Raw genomic sequence first — 27,392 nt, 5'->3', positions numbered from 1 at the left:
TCAAGCTAGTTGATACATACATCATATCAGTTACCATCTTCTTTATTTTTGGTATGATGAGAACACATAAGATCTTCCCTGTTAGCAAATGTCAAGTGTTACAACGAACTGTTATTAGCTCTAGTCACATTGCTCTACTTTACATCTTTAGAATTATTAATCTTGCACTACTGAAACTTTTACCCTTTAAGCAGCTCCCTATCTCCCACTCACCCATCTCCTGGCAACCACACTCTATTCTCTGCTTCTATGGATTTGCCTTTTTTACTATCAGATTCTTGAAGGCCAAGATGCCGTCTTATTCATTTTAGGTCCACAATGCTTCACATAGGATCCAGTACTTGATAGATGCTCAGTGTGTTGGACATAATTATTAGATAATTTGAAATCTGAACTTATATTACAGCTTCAATTGAGAAATTTGTAATAACTTTTATAACAAATTTATTCAAATTATTTACAAGACGGAGGGAAGGATGTAAAGTGTAATTGGATAGCATCTGTTCATGGGTGCAGAAAACTAAACATGCTCAAGACTATGTATTTGGAAATTGTCACAAAGTACTAGGTAATCTAACATTGTGAACCAAATGAAAGAGATTTCTTGAGCTTTGAATATGCTGAACCCATGCAAGCTATGATTCTTCTGTCATTGCCAATTCTGCTTCTTTACTTATTTGGAGACAAACTCTGTTTCTTTACTTACCTGTGGACAGATGAGCTCCTTCAGGACACCTGTCCACTTTCTCTCATGAAACTTTTCCTTTTTCTTGTTACTTTTCCCCTTTCTTCCTAATTCCTCCCTTTGAGGCCCCAAAGCACATTCTAGTAAGCGCTGTTATGCAACTATTTTGGTTGCTACTTTTCTACTCACAAATTTTACTGTAAACTATATAGTGAACTACATCACATGGAGCATGTTTATTAATATAATTCTGCAGGAATGAGAAATAATTTTAAAACACATTTAATTGTTTGCAATCATATTTTGTACTTCATTATACTTTCTTTTTAAACCTTATATGTAATGTTTGCTTATTTATGATAAAATTATAATAGGTTATCCTTTTGACTTTCTATTTATGAAGAAAATGGAGGTGATTTCCTAAGTTCAGTGCTTTGTTCTCTGTCTTTTCCATGCAGATTTACGATGGGGCTGGCATTCACTCCCGCCTGGTTGGAACCTACTGTGGTACCCAAACTGACTCTTTCAGCTCCACTGGAAGTTCTCTGACATTTCAGTTTTCTTCTGACTCTTCGATCTCAGGGAGAGGATTCCTTTTGGAGTGGTTTGCAATGAATGCCTCTGTTGGACCTTTACCTACCATTGCGACAGGTCTGTGTAGTAATAAATGGCATTCTTTATAGGGGCTGATATGTGTAGACGAATATCTCCAAGATTCCAACTAATCAAGGCCAAATACACAAATGAATAAGAATAATAATTGCAGTCTCAAAACCCTCCCTCCGTATGTTCAGGTGTTCTTTTAATCTCATAAATACATAAAGATTACATGTTTATTCCAAAAAGTGCTTGTTTCCCATTATGTTTTCTTAATAATTAAGGGCTTTAAAAAACATTTATTTTAATTAATTTATTTATTTGGCTGCTCCAGGTCTTACTTGCAGCACATAGGATCATCTGTCTTTGTTGGTTGTGGCTTGTGGGATCGTTAGTGGTGGCATGTGGGATCTTTTTTTTTTTTAGTTGGGTATGTGAATCTAGTTCCCCTGACCAGGGATTGAACCCAGGTCCCCTGCACTGGTAGCTGAGTCTTAGCTGCTGGACCACCAGGGAAGTCCTGATAATCAAGAGCTTGATATCCACAAGACATTACACTTACAGTTTCTAGAGATCACTTTAGAGATCTCTGAAAGTTTGGTTTGCAAATACCATGCACACACACACAATAGTTAAAGATCAACTGACAGAAGTATTTTCTTCTCTATTAAATATCCTTTATTTTTCCTCTGTTATTATAAGTGTGCCTTCAAAAATGCTTCTTGTGGTGCTTAGCAGGTGGTAAACTGTCATGTTTCAAGGTAAAGGTGGCCTAAATTGTAAGCTTGTATTTTATTTTCCTACTTTAAAGATATGTTAGATTCCCTCAGTAAGTTGTGTTTTGGGAGATGGTTAAGCAACTGAGCGACTACAATAGTATGGGCTTACTTCATGTTTGACAAATAATAGACACTCAATAACTGGGTGAAGTGGCAAAATGATGGTGAAAACAGAAGAATACAATGTGTTTTTCTTCAAAAAACTATGGAAATCACAGCTGTCTGAATCAGTGTAAAAATATTTATAAATTTCTTTGAGAAAATTGTTTGAATTTGGTTGTTTCAAGTATAGGATTGTGGTTTTAAAGTTAAAATGCTACCATCTTTTCTACCAGTGGTATTTCAAAGCTGTGCTTTTCATTCTGCAGGTGCTTGTGGTGGGTTCCTGCAGACAGGAGAGGCTCCAGTCTTTCTTTACTCCCCAGGCTGGCCTGAAAGCTACAGTAATGGCGCCAACTGTATGTGGCTCATCCAGGCTCCAGATTCTACTGTGGAACTCAACATCCTTTCCCTGGACATTGAATCTCATAGCACATGCAGCTATGATAAACTTGTGATAAGAGATGGTGAGAAACATTTAAAAAGCAAAATAAAGCAAAAAACTACCAAGTTTCAACCCTGACACATATTTAGTTACATTCAGTTATAATCATGCTTGTTTACTACCTTTATCGAGTTTATATGGAATCATGAGATACTAGAACTGGCTACTTTTATGCAGAACACAGGCTTCCCTGGTGGCGCAGTGGTAGAGACTCAGCCTGCCAGTACAGGAGATGCAGGTTTGATCTCTGGTCCAGGAAGATGCCCTGGAGAAGTAAATGGCAACCCACTCCAGTATTCTTGCCTGAAGAATCCCATGGACAGAGGAGCCTGGTGGGCTACAGTCCATAGGGTCACAAAGAGTCAGACACAACTTAGCAACTGAACAACAACAATAACTACAGAACATAAGGAAAATATTAAATTGCCCATAGCAAGATAATTCACACACTACACACTTTGTCAGGGAGGGCATTAGGAAACATTCCATCTGGTTTAAGTAGGAAATTATGATCTGAGTTTCCAGGTTGTGCTGCTTTCTCATTTAAAGGCTATGGGAATCAACCCTGATATGTTATATCTATGGCTTTAAGATCCAAGTATGAAAAGTACTTATAATTTCAATGTATTCAGTTTTCCATGTCTACTGAATCTCTGGGTAGAATGGGTTGAAAAATGAAACTCACTCAGTTGTGTCAGATTCTTTGTGACCCCATGGTCTATACAGTCCATGGAATTCTCCAGGACAGGATACTGGAGCAGGTAGCCTTTCCCTTCTCCAGAGGATATTCCCAACCCAGGAATTGAACCTAGGTTTCCCGCATTGTCGGCAGATTCTTTACCAGCTGAGCTACCAGGGAAGCCCCCAGAATGGGTAGAATTCAGGGCTAATAGTTTTCATCTTTTCCTTGTTAATGCTAGACAGGGACTGAGAGGTGTGACTAATGCTTTAGTGCAAGATATCCAGAGTTGTAACTTCACAATCTGCATGGAACAGAGAAGAGGGAGGCCATGTCCTCTTGTCAGCGTTTCTTATTGTTTGATCCTCAGACCAGCAGGATCAGTATCACTTGGGAACTTGTTAGTGATACACATTCAGTGCTCCACCCCAGATCAACTAAACTAGAAACTCTCATATGGGTTCTAGATCTGTCTCCAGTTAAGGTCCATAGCAAGAAGAGATAAGAAAGCCTTCCTCAGCAATCAATGCAAAGAAATAGAGGAAAACAATAGAATGGGAAAGACTAGAGATCTCTTCAAGAAAATTAGAGATACCAAGGGAACATTTCATGCAAAGATGGGCTCAATAAAGGACAGAAATTGTATGGGCCTAACAGAAGCAGAAGGTATTAAGAAGAAGTGGCAAGGATATACAGAAGACTGTACAAAAAAGATCTTCACGACCCAGATAATCATGATGGTGTGATCACTCACCTAGAGCCAGACATCCTGGAATGTGAAGTCAAGTGGGCCTTAGGAAGCATCACTACAAACAAAGCTAGTGGAGGTGATGGAATTCCAGTTGAGCTATTTCAAATCCTGAAAGATGATGCTGTGAAAGTGCTGCACTCGATATGCCAGCAAATTTGAAAAACTCAGCAGTGGCCACAGGACTGGAAAAGGTCAGTTTTCATTCCAATCCCAAAGAAAGGCAATGCCAAAGAATGCTCAAACTACCACACAATTGCACTCATCTCACACGCTAGTAAAGTGATGCTTAAAATTCTCCAAGCCAGGCTTCAGCAATACGTGAACCGTGAACTTCCAGATGTTCAAGCTGGATTTAGAAAAGGCAAAGGAACCAGAGATCAAATTGCCAACATCTGCTGGATCATCGCAAAAACAAGAGACTTCCAGAAAAACATCTATTTCTGCTTTATTGGCTATGCCAAAACCTTTGACTGCGTGCATCACAACAAACTGGGGAAAATTCTGAAAGAGGTGGGAATACCAGACCACCTGACCTGCCTCTTGAGAAATCTGTATGCAGGTCAGGAAGCAACAGTTAGAACTGGACATGGAACAACAGACTGGTTCCAAATAGGAAAAGGAGTATGTCAAGGCTGTATATTGTCACCCTGCTTATTTAACTTATATGCAGAGTACATCATGAGAAACACTGGGCTGGAAGAATCACAAGCTGGAATCAAGATTGCTGGGAGAAATATCAATAACCTCAGATATGCAGATGACACCACCCTTATGACAGAAAGTGAAGAACTAAAAAGCCTCTTGATGAAAGTGAAAGAGGAGAGTGAAAAAGTTGGCTTAAAGCTCAACATTCAGAAAACTAAGATCATGGCATCTGGTCCCGTCAGTTCATGGCTAATAGAAGGGGAAACAATGGACACAGTGTCAGACTTTATTTTGGGGGGCTCCAAAATCACTGCAGATGGTGACTGAAGCCATGAAGTTAAAAGACGCTTACTCCTTGGAAGGAAAGTTATGACCAACCTATATAGCATATTAAAAAGCAGAGACATTACTTTGCTGCCAAAGGTCCATCTAGTCAAAGCTATAGTTTTTCCAGTGGTCATGTATGGGTGTGAGAGTTGGACTATAAAGAAAGCTGAGCACCAAAGAATTGATGCTTTTGAATTGTGGTATTGGAGAAGACTCTTGAGAGTCCCTTGGACTGCAAGGGGATCCAACCAGTCCATCCTAAAGGAAATCCGTCCTGAATATTCATTGGAAGGACTGATGCTGAAGCTGAAACTCCAATACTTTGGTCACCTGATGCAAAGAGCTGACTCTTTGAAAAGACCCTGATGCTGGGAAAGATTGAAGATAGGAGGAGAAGGGGATGACAGAGGATGAGATGGTTGGATGGAGTCACCAACTCAATGGTCATGAGTTTGGGTAAACTTTGGGAGTTGGTGATGGATAGGGAGGCCTGGGGTGCTGCAGTTCATGGGCTCACAAAAAGTCAGACATGATTGAGCGACTGAATGAACTCAACTGAGGTGCTCCCCTCTCCTGACCCTAGTCTCTGCCTCCAGATGATGGTCTCTACAGCTGGGGAGGCATTAGTCTGCATGACAGGTCTTGCAACCTTAGTGCCTGCCCAGACAGCGGGTGACATCTAGTGAAGTGTCAAGCTGGAGAACAGCAACCTAGACAGCATATTAAAAAGCAGAGACATTACTTTGCCTACAAAGGTCCATCTAGTCAAGGCTATGGTTTTTCCAGTAGTCGTTTATGGATGTGAGAGTTCAACTATAAAGAAAGCTGAGTGCCAAGGAATTGATGCTTTTGAATTGTGGTGTTGGAGAAGACTCTTGAGAGTCCCTTGGACTGCAAGGAGATCCAACCAGTCCATCCTAAAGGAGATCAGTCCTGGGTGTTGATTGGAAGGACTGATGTTGAAGCAGAAACTCCAATACTTTGGCCACCTGATGCGAAGAGCTGACTCATTTGAAAAGACCCTGGTGCTGGGAAAGATTGAGGGCAGGTGGAGAAGGGGACGACAGAGGATGAGATGGTTGGATGGACATGGGTTTGGGTAGACTCCAGCAGTTGGTGATGGACAGGGAGGCCTGGCGTGCTACAGTTCATGGGGTTGAAAAGAGTCAGACATGACTGAGCAACTGAACTGAACTGAATTAGGAGTGCGGGCTCGTCATTATGGATTTTATTTCCCTAAAGATGCCAGAAGCATAGAATTTTCTATAAATTTCCTAGTTATTAAATGTTGGCAATTAATGAAAAATGCGTCAGAGCATTTTTTTTGGACCAAACAAACATGTTTGCTATTGGCCCACAGGTGTCTAATGTGCATTTTCATGTCTCCTTTATCCCCTCAACCATAGACCTGCTAATTACAGTGAGGAAAAATCAAATGGCAGAGCATCTTTCCTTTTCTGCTGTAGGGTAGGAGCTGGGCAGTAGGTGAAGACTCAGGTCAATCATATATGCATGTTTACATGGTTAACCACAACTTTCTACCTATTTCCTATCAACAGTCTCCTCTAAGCACATTGCCCAGAGGAAGTATCATCTTTCCTCCTTCTTTTATTCTTTCTTTAGAAAAGAAATGAAAATCAATAGACCCAACTCAATCTCACTGAAAGATAAAATATACACTTGTGAAATAAGTAACAACATATAATAAACTTCAAATTTTCTAATGCAGATAATTAGAAATTAAGTCAACAGATTTGGGCTGAAATATATAGCAAACTAGCATAATGAAGATAAAAATGCAAGAGGAGTTACAGATAAACTTCTGAATGATAAAATAATGCATAATTACCAGAAGTCAGAACTCCTCTAAAGAATGCCAGGTATTTATAGCTGTGCCACTACATTCGGAAACTTGTTTTCTAAACTGGCTAGTAACGAGTGAGTTTTAGGTTGTGGTCAATGTCAAAAAAGAATCATTTTGCTAGTTGAGTGAAAAGGTCAATTTCCTCATGTCTTATATTCTATTCCTGTGTATCTTTTAAGTTTGAAATTCATTAATTCTATGCCTTAGGGGAAAAAAGCAATGTATTTTCCCAGTCAAGGCATCAAAGTCTGTTGTAATCCCCTTTGCTCCATTCAGGCTTTAACTGAAACAGCTGTTTTGATCAACATTTACAATTGAGAGAAGCCAAAGGGAAAAGGGCCATGGGGTGACCCAGCCCTCACTGGTGTTTCTGGAGTGCACACTTGCTGACACTAGCTTTTTTTCATCTTCTGCACATGGACAGAAGTGTGTTCTTTTAATGGCAGAACAAACAATGAGCAACCAAGAAATGAAAAGGAAAAAAGAAAAACCCTCTGAAGGTGGAGGCACAATTGTGGGCAAATGACCTTATAACACTAGCATTGGATCTGCAGATGAAGAATCAAACGTTTTGTTTTTTTGGATACTTGACCTTCAGCAGTCAGAATAGCTTAGTTTAGTGTCTGATGCACACATCAGCCCTGGTCCTCAATTACTTCCCAGTCCCACATCCTCTTGTTTTGAGTTTTAGTTCCAGGAGGAGCTGTCAACCAGTGTTTGAAAAGGCAGTGGAACTGGCAAAAAGTCATTATTATATAGTGTAAAGAAAAAGGCAGGCAGCCCCACTACAAATCAGAATGATGTAACCCCTAGAGTATACCTGCATCTGATAATCTCGTTGTCTCCTAGGAATGGGGGTGTTTTGAGAATAATGTATGAGGTGCTTCTGCTGGGTTGCACTGGTGGTGGAGCTGACTCTTTTTAAAAAATTTTTCATTGGAGTACAGTTGATTTACAATGTTGTATTAGTTTCAGGTGTATAGTAAAGTGAATCAGTTATCCATATATGTATATTCACTCTTTTTAAGATTCTTTCCCCATATAGGTAATTACAGAGTATTGAGTAGAATTCCCTTTGCTATGTATTAATAGTAGATTTTTATTGGTTATCTGTTTAATATATAGTAGTGTATATCTGTTAATCCCAATCTCCCAATTTATTCCTCTTCACTCCCCTATGGTAACCATAAATTTGTTTTCTACATCTGTTTCTCTCTTTCTGTTTTGTAAATAAGTTGTGGAGATGACTCATAAGGCAGCATGTTTTCACACTGACATTTCCTTTCCTTGGTCATAGGAGACAACAGCATGGCCCAGGAGCTAGCCATTCTCTGTGGCAGAGAGGTCCCTGGACCCATCCGGTCAACTGGAGAGTACCTGGTGATCCACTTCACCTCGGACTTCAGTGTAACTGGGGCAGGCTTTAACGCGTCCTTCCACAAGAGTAATATATTCTCTTTATTTGTTCTAATTCGTTTCATCTCACCTTGCCTGTCTCTTGCTGTCTCTCTAACATACTCTGCTTGTTTTTCAATGCCAAGACACAGATTATAAATCAGAGTGCACAAGTCTCTGCCTAGCCTCTGGGGAAGAGGGGTTATCCTGATGTCATGTACTAAGTCCTGATCAAAAAACAAACAAACAAACTGGTCACATTGTACAGAAGGATCCTTCACCTTCAGTTTTCTGGGTGGGGCATCTTCTCTCCATAAAAAGTCTAAGAGTAAGATATCTAAAACAATATTTCAGCCCAGGTGATGGTTGGAACCAGAAGACAGTGCATATCTATAACACAGCAGAGGAGCAATAAGTCAGAGTTATCCTCAGTCTAAGAAATAACCAGTCAAAGTAATCTAGGAGAAATCACTGTAAATCCCTTTGTTGAAATGATTCATTTAAAGGTTGGCAGGGAGAGTTTGCTGCTCTTGAAATATGAATTTGGTGAGTCCAAGAAGATGCACAGGAAATGGGAGGCTGTCATGTGGAGTATGATCAAGAATTTGAACACTTGACAAAATGTGAATTCCAACCATCATTTTCAACCCAAACTGGATTAAAGAAGTAGCCTACAGAAAGTATAGTATCTGAAGACCCCCATATTTGTAACTGAAAAATACAATTTTTAAAGTAGATTATCAATCTAGACATTAAACATGAATATTTTCCCCACTATTTTGTATTGTTATTAGAGAGTAGGGAGCAATTGAAAATAAATGATCACCCTTACAGTCAAGGGGGGCTGGCTGTGGAATGGTTTAAAACAATGGGCTTTGGAATTAGATGGACCTAAGATAAATTTCCACTGCTGCATTTTAACTAGTGGTGTGAGCCCTCTGCACTCACACACTGATGCTCCAGTGGGTCCCTGGTAGCTGGCAGATGACTGACTTCACTTAGGATGTTGAGCTCCCATTTCTGTCAGATCTCTGCTCAGGTATAACCACAGTTACATGCCCTTCTCTAACTGCTCCAGACAATATAATTCCATTTTCCCATTCCCAATTCATCTTTCTTTGTAAACTTATCACCACCTCACGTGTTACATATGTGTTTGCTGGGTGTCTGACTTGTCTATAAAGCTTCATGAAAGTTAAGGGATTTGTCTCCTGCTGACTTCTACATCCCTATCTTACTAACAAAAGCACAGTGAGGACCCAGGAGCATGTGCTCCATCCGTGCTTGTTGTGCTCATTGTTTCCAGCATTTTGGTCCCAAGTGAGTTTCAAATCACATTTCTATTGCCTACACTTTGAAAATTCTCAAGACAAACAGGAAAAGCATCGAAGTCCAGTTTCCAGTGTTATCTAAATACAATCTTTGTTTCTTCTTGGCAAGGTTGTGGAGGATACTTGCACGCAGACTGGGGGATTATCACATCACCCAGATACCCTGAGACCTACACACCCAATCTCAACTGCTCTTGGCACGTCCAGGTCCAGAGTGGCTTGACCATTGCTGTCCACTTTGAACAGCCCTTCCAGATTCCAAACAGAGACTCCTCTTGCAACCAGGGGGATTACTTGGTGGTAGGTCTTTTTTGCTACTTTTTCTGATTACTTCTTCTACACACTTCATAACAAAATGATGCTATTTTTCCTTTTGGGCTATAAGTTGATAAAACCTGTATACCTTGTCTTCATCAGTATGAAGGTAATTGTGCAATTTTGATTTGTCTTTTCAGCTCAAAAATGGACCTGATCTTTCTTCTCCACCCTTGGGTCCCCATGGAGGAAATGGTCGTTTTTGTGGCAGTCACCCTTCGTCCACTCTGTTCACTTCGGATAATCAAATGTTTGTTCAGTTTATTTCTGATAATAGTAATGAAGGGCAAGGATTTAAGATCACATACGAGGCAAAGAGTTTGGGTAAGTATTTTCACTGAGAATTTTGTCTATACTTTTCCTGCAATTGCTTGATCTTCTTTGTTTAGATAGATTTGAGGAAAAAATATATAGTTTTTTTTTTCTGAACTAAGAATAATGATGTTATTAAGAATAGCTACCTATTATCAAGCACGCACTTTGTGCTGGATACATTGCTACCTCATCATGATTACATCTTTTCATTGTTCCCATTCTCTAGATAAGTAAGATGAGGCTTAGATTGTGCAAGAAAATGAACGAAGTGAACTTCTACATGAGTATAAATTGAGCTGATCTTAGTGATCCCTGAAATTCCCCATACTTTTCCATTATAAAATGTCTAATTATAAGTTATATTTGGTTGCATAAACCTTGTAAGAATGATAATTACATTGTTTTGTAATCATTTGTATGCTTCTTTTTAGATGAATGTATAATCCTTTGATTCTATTATTACCCATCTAATTATATAGTGTAGTAATGATCTTGACTTAATTACACTTGATTGTAATTCTATTTAATTCTGCTGTAATGATTTGATTTTTGTGACCTTTGTGTTAGATAACATTTAATTGAATAAATAAATAAACAAGCTTCAAAAAAGAGAGGGAGCAGTGTCAGTAGGGAGTGAGTCTTTGGTCCCTTAAAATGAGATAAATCTAATTTTGGTTTAATCCTATGTATGACCTCAGTCTCAGATTCCTGGATATATTTCAAAATATATATTCATCTAAATAAAGCCATATGTTTTATGGCACATTCTCCAAAATATGAGAACTTAAAACATCAGCATAATTTCCTACTCTAAGGAAATGGGGAGAGGAGAGGAAATAAATGTCCACCAGCTGACACAGAAAATCATCTCATCCCTCCAGCAGGTTCCATGACCACCAGGAACATCCTTTCCTCTCTTCCCAGCACACATAACGCTGGTGCTTGGAGGGAGCATTTAACAACACAGCTTTGTGACACCGGCAGCACCACCTTCTAGGCAGCGAGTTTCTTGTCCCTCACTGTCTGCATGCTTAGCTTTGGTGCTGAGTTGTGAATGGTCAGGATTTCACATGGCCCTGAGACTTTACAGAGTCCTAGTGCCTCGTGTTTAGTAAGTAGACCCAGAACTCTGCTTTTCCAACTTTACCCAGGTAGACTGTCTTGAATCATACTTTCAAAGTCAATATTTAGTGGGAATTCATATACACTAAGGGTCTATTTGCAAACACTATAATTCTATCATTGCTTTGTGGGTCCTCTATTCATGAAAGAATGGTTATCATCATTGGTTATCACCACTTCCCCATCTTTCTGCCTTAATATTAAACTTAAAAGTCTTTTAAGATTTCAAAACTGGTTGCAATATGATCACTCTTGTTGATCTCAGTTTTCTGATTCAAGCATCTCCCCCAACTATAGTCAGCTCTACTTCCCTAGCTGTCTTTCCACCACACCTACTTCTTGGCCACTCCTGTTTCTCAGCTTTTAACACGTTATTCAGTGAACAACTTTTGGCATCAAATTAGCCTCATTCTACCCCATCATCCTCCCAAGAACATCCTTCTATATGGTCAATGAGATTTCTGTGTCCCTGTGCTTGATGCTTTCTTTGTCACTGGATTAATTGATATTTTAATTTATTAATTGAACATTTACAAAGGGTTTCACACTGTGCAAACCACCAAACCATTGCATAATTGATTGGCTTTAAGGAGGAGTGAAATTTCTGCTGAGAATATATGGTTTAGCAAATTAAAAAATGACACATGTGGTAGCTCCCTTGATAGCAAATTCAGAATGTATTTGCTTAAAAAGAAAAGGAGGATCATTCCAGATGAAAGGAAATTGCGATTGGAAATACAGATAAAGAGACTTTTAAAAATGAATGTGGCCATTGCCTGCATCCTCTTTCTCCAGACTGTAGACTGATTTCCCTGTATTTCCTGACAGCCTGTGGGGGCAATATTTACATCCATAATGCTGATTCTACTGGATACGTAACCTCCCCCAACCATCCTGACCATTATCCCCAGCACGCTGACTGTATTTGGCTTATAGCTGCTCCTCCCGGGAAACTCATACGACTGCAGTTTGAAGGCCAGTTCAGTATCGAAGTAACACCCAAGTAGGTCGCCTCTGTTTAATTTTCCTGCTATCCAGAGTTGGTATTTATTTTTAGCTGTCACGTTTGAGAACAGTTTTCTACTGCTTTTTTGTCTTTTCTAAAAGTTTTTATGGAAATGTAGTTCATTTACAATATTGTGTTAGTTTCAGGCATACAGCAAAGTGATTCAGTTATATATATATATACATATTTTTTTTTACATTCTCTTTCATGATAGGTTATTATGTGATATTGAAAATAGTTGCCTGTGCTATACAGTAGGTTCTTGTACAGTAGGTTCATCTACTTTTCTCAGCAGCATTTACTGCTAAGGAAATCTAGGGATGGGGAAGGGAAATGTTAATACCTCAAGCTGAAAACCTCGCCTGCCCGTCACCCTCCCATCAGCTGAGCAGATGATGTAAACAGATAGCATCCCTCCTGACCCTGTGCACATCCTCCAAGAGACTTGGAGGACGGCTATCTGAGATTTATGTCATCTCTTCTTCCTCCCACAGGAAAAATAGAGTGTCTCTGGTAGACAAGTATTTATTTGCCCAGCCTCACACTCGGTGTCATAAATGATAAAATGCCTCTTTAACAAATGGAAATTTGTGACGCCAGGGGTCAATAGGGTTAGAAACAGGACTGGAAACAAGGACAGTCCAATTTCCCAATCTCTTGTTTAATAAGAATCATTAAAGATTACAAACCAGAGAGTTTATGTCTTACTATGTTGAACACAAAGAGATTGAAAAAAGCTCTGTATTTTTCTCTTAGTTTAACAAAAGCATGTATACACTTGTATGTATGCATGTGTGGTGCAAAGCTTAGGTATGAGAGCTTTTGTTTACCATTTCTGGACTCTTGATATAATGCCACTGTCCCCTCACTGAGCATTATTTGGCTGGTTGACTTTCTCAGGAAAGATTGGGTAAATACCTGTCCTCTTTTATGGACACAGAATTCTGGCTGAGATTCTCCATAAGCTCCATTTACAGAGCTGTCAACAAGAGTTCATCTTTGTCTCATGAAACGTGTCATAACATCATGTGAAACAAAATACTTGGGTTCTGAAACTCCTAGGGGTTGATTTTGGAGCTTCCCTGCTGGCTCAGTGGTAAAGAATCTGCCTGCCAATGCAGGAGACATAGGTTCGATCCCTGGGTTGGTAAGATCCCCTGGAGAAGGAAATGGCAACCCACTCTAGTATTTTTGCCTGGGAAACCCCATGGATAGAGGAGCCTGGCAGGGTACAGTCCATGGAGTCACAGAATTGAACATGACTGAGTGACTAAACAAATAAATATACAACAAGGGGTTGATTTGAGAATGGCTTTTACGTTTCTAGGACTAACAGAATGTGGAAGGTGAGTAAATATAAAACCTTCGGTGTGGTAAATATAAAACCTGTCTTTTTGAGCTCCAAACTGGAGTGTGTTATGTCTCAGAAAGATATTAAACAGCATTTTGAAGTGACATGCCACTTATATAGACTCTGTTGTAGTGTCTATGCTGTGATGTGTACCTGTTGCTACAGAAATAATGATTTCATTATGCCCTTGGAGAAAGTGAAGTCTTTACTATCAAAATATGTCAAAGCCGTTGACTTTACAAATTAAACAGAATCTTCTTTCCACTTTAGCTGTACGTCCAGTTACCTTGAGTTGCGAGATGGAGCTGATTCAAATGCACCAATACTTTCCAAGTTTTGTGGGACATCTCTGCCCATCAGTCAGTTGTCCTCAGGAGAGGTGATGTATTTGAGATTCCGGTCTGACAACAGCCCCACTCATGTGGGATTCAAAGCCAAGTATTCTATAGGTAATGACATTTTTCTATTCAATAAGAAAGTCGTGACAGAATGATTGCATTAAAACTTTTTAAAAAATGCCATTTTTAAAGAAGTCTATCTGCCTAATTTTAACAGTTATTTTAATGATATAAGTAAGGAATGTGAATGTTTAAAACCACAAAGTCATTTATCAATTTTAATTTTTACTTTAATTTCCATCTTAAAACACTTTTTTGTATACTTGAATATTTTTATTTTTCTCTTAATTTTTACATATTCAGTTAAATTCTTGTTTCTTCCTCTTTTTGTCATAAAATATGTGTAATATTACTTTAGGTAGTAAAACTGTTTAGCAATCAGATGGCTAGTTTTTAAAACCATGACTTTGACCTCCTCAACATTAATGGATAATTCGAGATGTTTTTCCCCTAAATCTCTAGCACCAAGTCATTCACTCAGTGTTTTGATTTCTTTCCTTTAAAAGATAAATAATAAATATTCATTCTGAAGATTCACTACAAGATGGTCACAGTTACATAGAATTTAGTATCTAATGGGTCTGAACACAAACCAAACATATTTGATACACTCAAAACTCAAGAAGCCTGGTTGTAACAATATTTGACCTATACCATAGGTCTTTTATAGCCTGAGGAAAATTGCATATAATTCAGTCTCTCACATCCAGCTGATAAGAAATAGTAGGATAATAATTTTCAAGGCCCTGAGGTACCCATCACTGCAGTAGCACGTTTATTTGATAAACTAGAAATCACAGGCATAACTAATCAACCACAGCATCATTTCTAGTTGAGCTTGAACTCAGAATCACCAACCCAAGCTGCTAGGCAGCTCTTATCAATCTACCAGTTAGTTCTGGAAAGAAACCTGCTTGCAATTAGTAGCTCTTACACACTGTCCTGAGAGAATTCATGAGACATCACAGGATATGCCATTCAGCAGTCTTTCCATCTTCCCTTTCCCATTATTAGATTGGACTCGTGGTATCATTTCTCTGTACATCAATAGCAGATTTCATACAATAAGGGAAGCACAAACTAAACATTTCCACCATTTTTAAAACTTCAGTTTATATTCACTTGGCACCGAAAAGCTTTTCAATGTGCTGGTTAAATTTCAAAGAAATCGTAATGGCATATTGCTCTTTTTCTGCAGCCCCATGTGGGGGAACAGTGACAGGGCAAAGCGGTGTCATTGAGAGCAACGGCTACCCAACACAGCCATACACAGACGACTTATCCTGTGAGTGGCGTCTCCGGGGACCCATGGGACACTATCTCACCATCCACTTTGAAGACTTTAACCTTCAGAATTCGTCTGGTTGTGAACGAGACTTTGTGGAAATCTGGGAAAACCATACATCTGGTCAGTGAAATATGTCTGCTGTCTTTTGGGAGGTGTCTATTTTCACATGTTACTCATTCAGCCTCTAAAATACCCTCATTTCCAAGAAAGGCAAGAGTTTGTTTCTTGCGAAAAAGTGCAGATCAGTTAGCTATGGACCATTCAGCATTTGTCTTCCTCATTCCTTACCCAAGAAAAAGTGGTGTCCAAAGCCCAGGGGTCATTGTAGAGCTTATCCTGGGACCACATTGAGAGAGCACTGTGTGGGAAGGCACCCTCTTCCAGGGGACCTTCCAGGGCCACAGCTAGATATTTGAGGGGCATCCTATAAGGGAAGGAGAGGAAGGGATAATATACTGGGGCTTCCCTGGCGGTCCAGTGTTTAAGAATTCGCCTTGTAATGCAGAGGACATGAGTTTGATCCCTGGTCAGGAAATTAAGATCCCACATGCTACGGAGCAACTAAACCTGTATGTCACAACTACTAAGCCTGCACATTATGGAGTGGAACTAGAGAAGCCTGTGTACCATAATGAAGACCCAGCACAGCCAAAAAAAATTTTTTTTAATTTAAAAAAAGGGTGATACACCGTGGAAATGATATGAGGTGGATGCTTCCCACTCCGTCTCCTTGGACCACTTCACAACCAACTGAGCCGACTTTCCTTGTTGTGCTGATGCTCGTGGTTCTCCCTGGTTGCTGTTTTTGTCACTCACCTTCATGTATTTGCATATATCAGTTTGTATTCATGTTTGACCTACTTCTCTTGCCAGAGGTCACCGTTTCTTCCTGGGCAGGGTCTTATCTATGATTATTTTCTTCGGGAATGCCAAATATCTCAAGTAGAGGTTAAGTGAAAACAACCCCCTGGACTTATACATGCTTCATACTTATTTCACTCTCACAGGTACCTTATTGGGCAGATACTGTGGAAGCAGCATTCCCAACAGCGTAGACACTTCCAGCAACGTTGCTTTGGTCAGGTTTGTCACAGATGACTCTCTCTCTGCCTCAGGATTCAGACTACGGTTTGACTCCAGCTTGGAAGGTAAGTTTGTTGATTCATTAAAAAAATACACACACACACACACATATATATATATCATATTACATATATATAAATAATGGGTTGGTCAAAAAGTTCATTTGTGTTTTTCTGTAAGCCGTTATGGGAAAAATGAATGAATTTTTTTTGCCAATCCAGTAATATGTATTAATAAATACATATTAATATATTTCTGAGCAGCTATACTGAATAGACACTCTACTTAGACACTGGTGTTAAATAAGCTGGACAAGACACCATGGCCCATGTCTCCTTGAACCTCAGTAGTCTAGCGGGAGGTAGACAGTAATCAGATAGTCACACCAATAAATGAAAAGTCACAAATGCAATCAGTGCTACAAAGAAAAGGATCTAATGCTGAGACGGTGTGAGGAGACAAGAGCCTTCACCACATCTCATCTGAAGAAGGCCAGTTCCTTATTGCTCCAGTCATTTAGGATTTGTGTTCCAAGCACCCTGACAAGCTCAGGTGAAATAAAGACCTTGTTGTGAAAACACTGAATGATCATCTGAGCCTTCTGCTTTCAGACTCTGATGGTTACTATGCTTACTGGTATCTCATAGTTCTTCGGTCAGGATGACAAACAGCTGCCAGTGAACTATCAATATGATCCATGGAAAGCAAATGAAAGTGTTAGTCGCTCAGTTGTGTCCAACTCTTTGCGACCCCATGGACTGTAGCCCACCAGGCTCCTCTGTCCATGGAATTCTCCAGGCAAGAATACTGGAGTGGGTTGCCATTCCCTTCTCCAGGGGATCTTGCCAACCCAGGGATCGAAACCAGGTCTCCCGCATTGCGGGCAGGTTCTTTACCAGCTGAGCTACCAGAGAGGCCCTATGATCCATGGAAGCAGAGATTAGGTATTAAATATCAGAAAGAGTCCTTGCATACTTACAGTGATAAATAAGAGCAATAATTTTGTCCAGTGGGGCAATAAAAAAAAAATGCTTTACTTTTGAGAACATTCCTTACAGGATCAGATTGGAAGTTTTCTTGTTTTTGTTTTGTTTTCCCTTCAGCGTGTGGGGGAGATCTCCAGGCCCCCTCTGGAACATTCACTTCTCCCAACTACCGGAACCCTAACCCTCATGGCTGGATGTGTGAGTGGAGAATCACCGTGCAGGAAGGGAGGCAGGTCACCCTCACCTTTAACAGCCTGAGGCTGGAAGCCCATCCATTCTGCAGCAGTGAGCATGTGACAGTAAGTGTCCCCTGCAGCCAGTGATGTTATAGTCCATTGTTTAAGGAGCTTATTGACCCATAAATCACAGTCAGAAAACTAGGTCAGGAATATTCCCCTGCGTGCAACTCTATCTCACACAAATTCTAAGTGTTTTAGATAAAACAAAGTCACAATAAATGTTGGCCAAAATATTTGTAAAAGCTGTTTTAGGATACAGTTGTCTCAGCCTACATCAGGGTCATGGGCAGGATAAATTTTAAAGAAAATGATCATTACATGTGGAAAACCTGCGTAAACAGAAAAGTTGAGCCTTTGGGTAGCAAATAACTAACTGGGACTAGAGTGACAGAACAAGCCACCACCAAAAGTTTTAAGCAGATGGGTGGTCCTGCCTAATTATTGTTTGCTGGCAGATGTCCTGAGGTTGCCAAGCTCAGCTTTGAGATTAAGAAAGCAAATTAAATCCCTCAGTGTGAACTGTGAGATGACACATACATGCATACATACTATATTAACTATAGCTGAATATTAGTATATTTCTCCACCCAACTTTCCCTTTCTCCTGTCTTCGTTATCTCACTAAATAACTGTTCCAGACTTGTGGTTGCTCAGCCCCAAAGCCTTGATGTGTTTTGGAGTCCTTTCTCTCTCACTTTATACTGCATCCATAAGCAAGTCTTGTTGGCTGTATCTTTATAAAAAATCCAGAAACTAACTACTTCTCCTTATATCCACAACCACCACCACCACTACTCATTCAGATTTATTTCAATAACTTCCATTTGGTCTCTCTACTTCCACCCTTGTCTCTCTGCAGCTCAACACAGCAGCCAGTGTGATGAGTTTAAACCTAAATCAGGCCATGTTGCTTTCCTTGACAATCTTCTAATGACCTCTTATCTCACTTGGGGGGAAATCCGAAATCTTCACAATGGCCCAACTGGCCGTACGTTATATGCTGCCCCTTCGTTCTCTTATCCATGTTCTTATTTCAAATTCCCCTCCTCTCCAGCCACCCTGGCCTCCTTTCTGTCCCTTGATTTGGGCTAAGATATCTGTGTGACCACTTCCCATGCACTGTTGCCTCTGTCTGGAATGCTCCTTCTCGCTCGTTCATGCCCTTAGTCCATTCTGGGGTCTGCTCGGATGACTAGATCTGAGAAGACTTCCCTAAGTACCTTCATTAAATAGACCCCACACCACTCTGGCCTGGTCCTTTTCTTGCATTACTGGTTTCACAGCACTTCACAACAGCTCACAGTCCATGTATTTATTTGTTTGTGTATTGTCTGCTGCCCAGACTAGAATGTAAGCTCCGCTCACAAGGACTCGCACTTGGCTTCGTTCCCTGATTAATCCCCAGTGACTCACTCATAACAAACACAGCAATTGTTGAATCGATCAATAGTTGAAGGACTGTCACTATCCTTTTTAAAAATAGCCACCTTTGTTTTCATTTCATTGTCTCCTACTGGATGGTGAATTTCAAAAATATGAAACATCTCTGTATGTTACTCTGTTTGTATTGCCCTAAAATAATCATATTCAAACTTCAGATTTTGCTTCTTAGATCTAATATCTGAAGGACCAAAATGTTGTCTTCTGTCAAATATTGAGAATTACGGAGCCCAGTGTGATTTCTCTTATTTGAAAGCCAGGAAATTTTGGACCAAGCTTGCTTATTTTGAAGGAACATTTTTCCTCTTGTTGAACGAATAATACAGAAACAAGAATGAAGAAGAAAAAAATCGAATCACTCTCACTATACCATATTTTGAAGCATTTTCTTATCTTTTCTTGGCAATGCATAATACTATGCAGTTGTATTTAGGTGACAGAAATTCATTTCTGTACTAATTTTCATCAATTTTTTCTCAATATAAATACAATGAATGCTATTGAATCATTTTTGTAGAGCTGAGAAAATAAAAAACAGAAAAATACTTGGAATCCCACACAACCATTACTAAAATTTTGAGGTTTATGCTAAAAGTCTTTTTTCCTTTGAGATCATATTGAAACATAATCATTAGAAATCTTACCAGCAGAGTATTCACATGCCCTACAGGAAAGATAGTAAGAAAAGTCATAGTTTCAAAACTCAAATAATAAAATAAAATTTACAGCATCAACCACAAATTTTGAATCATGTCCTGCTTGTCATTTCCCCATCTCTGAATCATGAATGCCAAAGGCACCCTTTTCTACTCATTCAGCTACATCTTTTGATAATTATGTCATTATTTCAAAATAATATTCCTATGCGGCTGCTACTTTTTTTTTTTTTTTTGTCTTAGACATTATCCACATTCAACTGTGGAAGATGAGGATTTAACTGTCTTCAAAAACCACCCCAGGATCACCACAAATGCACATGGGGGTACTCGCAATTCAGTTACCACCCCCAACTACCTCCCCAAATACTCCTGTCACAGATTTTGTTTAAATTGTTACTCAGGGGTTACATGAATATTGCTATGAAAACATCACTCCCACTTAAATGAAGTATTGTACTCTGGTAGCATTTGCTTTTGATTTTCCAAGTAAAAATTGTGTCCGGTTTTACATTTTCATGGTTTTGTGTGTGTGTGTGTGTGTGTGTTATTTTCTATGTTCAGTTTAGTTGCTCAGTCGAGTCTGACTCTTTGTGACCCCATGGACTGCAGCACGCCAGGCCTCCCTGTCCATCACCAACTCCCAGAACCTACTCAAACTCATATCCATCACATCGGTGATGCCATCCAACCACCTCATCCTCTGTTGTCCCTTCTCCTCCCGCCTTCAGTCTTTCCCAGCATCAGGGTTTTTTCCAATGAGTCAGTTCTTCGCATCAAGTAGCCAAAGTATTGGAGTTTCAGCTTCAGCATCAGTCCTTCCAATGAATATTCAGGACGGATTTCCTTTAGTATGGACTGGTTGGAATCCTTGCAGTCCAAGGGACTTTCAAGAGTCTTCTCCAACACCACGGTTCAAAAACATCAGTTCTTCAGCGCTTAGCTTTCTTTGTAGTCCAACTCTCACATCCATACATGACTACTGGAAAAACCATAGCTTTGACTAGACGGGCCTTTGTTGGCAAAGTAACGTCTCTGCTTTTTAATATGCTGTCTAGGTTGGTCATAGCTTTTCTTCCAAGGAGTAAGCGTCTTTTAATTTCATGGCTGCAGTCACCATCTGCAGTGATTTTGGAGCCAAATAAAATGAAGTCAGCCACTATTTCCACTGTTTCCGCATCTATTTGCCATGAAGTGATGGGACTGGATGCCATGATCTTAATTTTCTGAATGTTGAGCTTTAAGCCAACTTTTTCACTCTCCTCTTTCACTTTCATCAAGGCTGGTGTCATCTGCATATCTGAGGTTATTGATATTTCTCCCGGCAATCTTGATTCCAGCCTGTGCTTCATCCAGCCTGGCATTTCACATAATGTACTCTGGATATAAGTTAAATAAGCAGGGTGACAGTATACAGCGTTGACATACTCCTTTGGAACCAGTCTGTTGTTCCATGTCCAGTTCTAACTATTGCTTCTTGACCTGCATACAGATTTCTCAGGTCAGGTGGTCTGGTATTCCCATCTCTTTAAGAATTTTCCACAGTTTGTTGTGATCCACATAGTCAAAGGCTTTTTAGTCACTAATTCTTCCACACGTTCCACACTCCAGGTGTACATCCCCACCTTATATGATAAAACACTTCCATCGGTTCCATTCATTTTCCTTAGAAAGATCTTCCTTGAGCCTTTGCTCATCAGCTGCAAGTCTGATTCCTACTGCCATACCCAGATTTCCCTTCATCTTCATATTTGCAAGTTCCTTCATCCATCTCCTGGATTTTATGATACCTGGCTTTATGATATGAGTGTTTCCCATTCTTGGTTAATTTCCTCTTTGAGGTAAGGCACATGCACTCTTGGCTCTCTAAGGACATAGGCATGGGTGACAAAGTTTTTGAGTACATGTATACCTATAATTATCTTTATTCTATCCTTATTCTTTGGACTGTATTATGTATGTCAAATATGTTAATCATAATTTTGAGACTTTTTATTGCTTTTTTGGGAGTCAGTCTCCTTCAAGTCCCTCTCTCCCATTATATTGGTCTCTGGTTTTTACATTGGATGTTTCCCTAAATGTCTACTGACCCTTGACTTTTCATTCCTATTTAAGTATTAAGTGCTAAAAGGCGATGGGAAGCTGTCTGTGTGTGACTGGAGCCATCAACTTGTGGGCTTCACGCGGGGTCGGGGTGGGTCAGGGAGGAGGCGGGGGAGGGTGACCGAGGGGGTATGGGACCGTTAAATCAGGGAAACCACAAATATCATATTACAGGTCTTCCCCACCCCCTCACCCCTGAGGTTAAAGCATCAAAGAATCACTTTCAGAATAAATTTCTGAATCTTTAATACAATGTCCACATTCCTTTCTTTGAAATACATTTTTATGAGTTCCATGCTTGTGTTGTTTCCTCTTCATTCTGCTCCAAGCAACAGGATGTGGCTTGTTTTCTATTTATCCTTTATTTGTTGAGAACTTGACTGAAAGAAAGAAAGGAAGCGAGGAAGGAAGGAAGGAGGTAGGGACTCTTCCTGAGATCTACGGGTTGCTCAAGGGTGGCTTTGAGCAAGCCACTTCCAGACCAGTACTTCATGCAGTGATCTAAGCATACCGTTCCTTCAGACAGGCTGCCTGTCTCACGCTGTGCCCAGATGAAGTGGGAAAGCCACACCATCCCATGTGCAAAACAATGAGCCGAATGCCCCATTGTATTCCTGCTTTTAGCGCATTTTTTGTCCTGAATTGCACATACCTACTTCTTACCCCAGTGTTTTCCAAGAGTTTTAGTTTCTCAGTTCAAAGAGGAGTAGAGGAGGAATGTGGAAACAGCCCTCTTGTTCCTCCTAAAAGCAGGGGTTTGCATGATAAATGATGCCTCACAATTCTTAGTCACTGTGATTTTACACTCAGGGCAGATGCTGGGGAGACACAAGGGCCATTGATCATAGTCTTGCACATATTATCCTTGTAGTTGCAAATAATCCCTTTTGATTCTGGCAATGTGTTGCCCATTCCCGTTTTTAGAATTATTGAAATACTTCTCTCCTGTTTCCTATGCATTATTTCGTGGTTTGGAATCAGAGGCATAATTTGAATCCCAATTTTATTATTACTGGCTCTTTTAAACTGCGCCAAGTGGCATAATCTTTCTGAATTCTGGTGTGTTAACCTGGAAAACAGGGGTAATATTGTATGTCTGAGAGGTTAGTTTGCTAATTTGATAGAGTAATCCAAGTGGGTTATTAGTAGAGTCTGGCATGTTGTTTGTGCTCAGTAAATGATAAGAAATGTTGGGTCCAATCCTATGAGCTGGAAGACACTTTAAACCAGAAGCCCCCAAAGAGCTACATTTAATGGTCAATTACAGTAGACAGAAAAGCATACAGCTTTTGTATGGAATACAGTATCCACCTCCATAGCTCTCAATGTCATATTCAGCCTCATTATTCCTAATTGTAAGCCATTCCAATCCTTTTTAAAAACAGAACTGTCACTCACTCCATCATTTACTGTTTAGTTCCTTCTAGATCTTTCTTGAGCTATCCTAGATATCCACTTGGTTTTGGACAGAAGTAGAAGAATATTTTGCCAATTACCATAACCATGTGCATAACTGGACCTGTTTAATATTTTGGAGTCCACAATACTCAAATCCATTTTTAAAAGTTCAAACTTCTAAGAAAGTTGAAGCTTTGAATGCATAAGTAATTAGGAAAGAACTATTATATTGAGATTGATTTTTTAAAAATCACTTTTCAAGGCATTTAAAAATATTTGAGTTCTTCTAGACTTCAGTTCATCAGAGACTAATGTTTAAACCCTCTTTGCCAATGTCAAAGGTCCTGATGCATTGCTAAGAGAAACTGCTCCCCAGTGAACTCTGTGAATGAAGCCGTAAGCATGTTGGCATAGCTGCTTTACATTTTGAGCACAGTTTCCAGTTGCAAAGAGCACAGCGGTTTTTTACTTGTCACTATGTGGCAGGAGGGCATGACTGCATTTTTGTGCAGTGACCCTGAGGGCACAAAATGCGCTGCGGGTGATGCAGTGGCTTGTGACCCTGGGTCAAGTGCCCATATTGTGAAATAATTCATTTTAGCTCAGAGTTTCCTTAGAAGGAAGCATGTCTAGGTTGGGAACATAAACTCCTAGGAAATACTCAATAAGATGGGCTATGTCTAAAGGTTAAACTGTTTTTTTCCACAGGTATTTAATGGCATTAGAAGTAACTCACCCCAGCTGGAGAAACTGTGCAGTAGCGTTAATGGCAGCAATGAGATCAAATCTTCAGGAAATACAATGAAGGTCATTTATTTCACAGATGGGTCCAGGCCGTACGGCGGCTTCACTGCCTCCTACACATCCAGTGAAGATGCAGGTAATAGCAGCTGCTGAGAATACACCTGTGTCACCGTCTACATGGCAAGTGACCTGCAGCTGCTGCCAACAGCAGCCGAGTCATCCGTGTTCCCCCTCAGAGATCAAGGTTACACCTAGAATCTTCCATGAAAGACAAACCTAGCCAGATAGAAAACCCAACCAAAAAGCCCAGAAACAAAAGACAAAAACTTCTAGTTTGGGAAAGAAAACTGCTATTGCGAATTAGAAAAGTTTAAAAAAGTGCTGTTAGAAGAGCTTCTAGCTGAGTTCCATGCAGTGTTACCATTACGGATGACTGCCAGTCCCACAGCCCTTGGTCAGTTCTCTGTCCTGAAAAAGGACAGAAATCTCTTGGAAGGTAGCTTACTCCCAGAGGGTAACTAATGCAACTGAAGACAGATTGTATTGTTTCTTAGTCCTCCATCTATCCAGATGTAGACTTCTAGCATACATGAATGTGGGGTTCACATACGATATGGGATATTTAAAATTAAGCAAGATAATGGCCTTTCTACTGTAAATATCCTCCTACTTGCTGGATTGGTGTTATTATCTAAGAACTTTAAACTTTAGGAAGAGTGGAATTGAATATTTTTTTTAAAAACCCTTTATTGCATTGATACAAAGAATATTCATTCCCTTTTAAAAGGAGCAAATTCATTGCAATGCCAGTGTTAAATATTATCTCTTTTATTCAATTAAATTCCCAGGTCAAGTGGAGGATTCCTAATCAGAAGCCACCAGGGCCACCATTATATTTGGATATTACTTTAAATGAAATATTAGTGAACAGTGGGCTCATATTAGAAGATACTGACTTAGCCAAACCTCACTCACCTGATCTACACCTTCAGGGAAATAAAGGAGTTGCTTCTTTTTGTGCATCTTTCTTTCTAAACCCACAGAAACAACTTCTGTAGTTGGTGTGATGAGCCAGCCCTTTAAGCACAACCCTGACTTCATCTGGAAAAACAAATCAAAGCAATAAAAAAAAAAAGACTGCTGTGGTTATTATAGATATTTTTTCTGTCACATGTTTATCTTCTATGGCCTGAGTCTGACAACTAGTCTTTGTTGCCTTCTGTTTCCTCAGTGTGCGGTGGGTCCCTTACAAGTTTCCCTGAAGGAAACTTTACTTCTCCTGGCTATGACGGAGTCAGTAATTATTCAAGAAACCTAAATTGCGAATGGATGCTCAGCAACCCCAATCAGGGCAACTCCTCCATTTACATTCATTTTGAGGATTTTTATCTAGAAAGTCACCAAGACTGTCAATCTGATGTCCTTGAGTTCCGAGTGGGTGAGTCCAATCAAGGAACATGTTTTCCCATTCATATCTACAACTTTCTCCTTTTGCCTGGAGTCCAGTGACCTCCCAATGAAGAAAGTCAAGGACTGTAATGTACGTATGTAGGGTCCAGAAGAACACTGTTCAGACAAAACCATCATTCTGCATGTGTCCAGCTGAGGACAATAGCTCCCATAAACGGAATGAGATGGATCAGCGTTGACAGCTAGATCCTAGGTTTTAAAGTTTTTTTTACCAATTGTGTCTCTGTTTAAATATATGCTAAAAAATAATTATGAAAACATGAATTGGAACAAAATGGTGCCTAGGATATAGAGGTCCATACTGAAAAAAGCATTCTTTTTCACCATGAGGCACTCTTTCCTTTGTAGTCGAGAAAGATAGAGGATTTGTGAAATGTCTGCTGCTAAACCAGAATTTAAATGTGCATCAGTGAATAGCTTGAAATTTTTATTATTATTATTATTTATTCTGATTGAATTTGTTGAATATATTTTTCAAAAGTTATATAAATGACACTCGGTGCATTGTTCTGCTCAGGTAATGCCGATGGGCTTCTGATATGGAGACTTTGTGGATCTTCAAAACCTAGAATGCCATTGGTTATACCTTATCCACAGGTATGGATACACTTTGTCACCAATGAGCGTGTAGAACATGTTGGATTCCATGCACAGTATTCTTTTACAGGTAAGACTGATGATAAGCTCTCCAACTCTAGTGATAAAACAATACATAAATTTTTAAATGATATTTTCCAGAAAGATCTCACATACATTTTGTTAGATTTATTTCTAGGTTTATTTGTTGGTTTTGTTGGTAATGTCAATCAGACATTTTTATTTATACTTTCTACCCAGTTCTTTTTTTTCCAGACAACTCAAAATAATATTTTAATTGGTATAACAATTAAACAGAAAATGAGCAAGGATATATAAGGCCTGAACAACCAACTTAACCTGACATCTACAGAACACTTTCAGCAACAACAGTGGAATACATATTCTTTTCAAGTGCACGTGTAACATTCTCCAGTGCAGACAATATAGCCAGTTCTTATAAGTAGACAGTTGACTGGGGAAAGGAGTGAGATTTCTTATCCACTCAGTCAGCCAGGTTGCCAACTGGTTCTTCATCATATTGAAAGAAAACCGTCAGACATCTGGAAGCATTATTATTTCTGTGGACCATCATACCATACTATGCTTTCAAAATGTATTTTTGTAAATTAGAAAATTTTTTCTAACTTTTTCAACTTTCTGTGCTAATGTATACTTTTATAGCTGACTATAGTACATGTGTTTATTGTCAAATGACAAACTGTTTAATTATGGTACTGGTCATATTCTTCAAGCTTACATGAGTTTTCATGGGCCGAATTTTTTCAAGAAAGCCAATATTCTTTACATTGTCCCTAGCGCATTTATTGTCAGGTGCATTTATTCTATGCTCATCCAAGTTTTTGCCATTTTTGGTTCATACTATCTTCCTTCTCCTCTGTATCAAACTTGAGCCCACCCTCATTATGTGATTCCATTTAATTAACACTATATAAGATTATTTTTATTTCTAATCTTCCATCTTTATACTTTTTACTTTCAGTTTTACTTTGCTTTCATCTAATTTCATCTATTTATCCATTTATTGCCCTTTTTAAAAAGTCATAAAGTACGATGGCTATAAGTAGTATTTACTTTGGCTTTGCAGAATTTTGCGGGTTTTTTCCTATCTTATTGAGAAGTTTACAAATCTAATTTCAGACTGTGGTGGAATACAGATAGGTGACAGTGGGGTGATCTCAAGCCCCAACTATCCAGCTGCCTACGACAGCTTGACCCACTGTTCTTGGCTGTTGGAAGCCCCACAAGGCCACACCATCAATGTGAGTACTGACGAGTGGGTGA

At 39.5% G+C, this 27,392-nt stretch overlaps 1 protein-coding gene across 6 annotated transcripts in view; it reads left to right on the top strand.

Moving 5' to 3' along the window:
- CUBN (cubilin) overlaps positions 1-27,392 on the top strand; it is a 282,579-nt gene that overhangs the window by 183,106 nt on the left and 72,081 nt on the right. For all 6 annotated transcript variants that reach the window (XM_061126294.1, XM_061126293.1, XM_061126296.1 and 3 more), the window contains 14 exons: positions 1,144-1,336; positions 2,430-2,627; positions 8,169-8,315; positions 9,707-9,897; positions 10,053-10,236; positions 12,178-12,352; positions 13,977-14,155; positions 15,303-15,512; positions 16,400-16,540; positions 17,579-17,760; positions 24,006-24,177; positions 25,273-25,479; positions 26,029-26,178; positions 27,249-27,370. In XM_061126294.1, the coding sequence (XP_060982277.1) occupies positions 1,144-1,336; positions 2,430-2,627; positions 8,169-8,315; positions 9,707-9,897; positions 10,053-10,236; positions 12,178-12,352; positions 13,977-14,155; positions 15,303-15,512; positions 16,400-16,540; positions 17,579-17,760; positions 24,006-24,177; positions 25,273-25,479; positions 26,029-26,178; positions 27,249-27,370 (2,451 nt within the window). The remainder of the gene's footprint in view (positions 1-1,143; positions 1,337-2,429; positions 2,628-8,168; positions 8,316-9,706; positions 9,898-10,052; positions 10,237-12,177; positions 12,353-13,976; positions 14,156-15,302; positions 15,513-16,399; positions 16,541-17,578; positions 17,761-24,005; positions 24,178-25,272; positions 25,480-26,028; positions 26,179-27,248; positions 27,371-27,392) is intronic.

This window comes from Dama dama, chromosome 23 (assembly GCF_033118175.1).
Source record: "Dama dama isolate Ldn47 chromosome 23, ASM3311817v1, whole genome shotgun sequence".
Classification (NCBI taxonomy): domain Eukaryota; kingdom Metazoa; phylum Chordata; class Mammalia; order Artiodactyla; family Cervidae; genus Dama; species Dama dama.
Note: the sequence above shows the minus strand (reverse complement) of the source record. Positions and strands in the feature narration are given on the sequence as shown.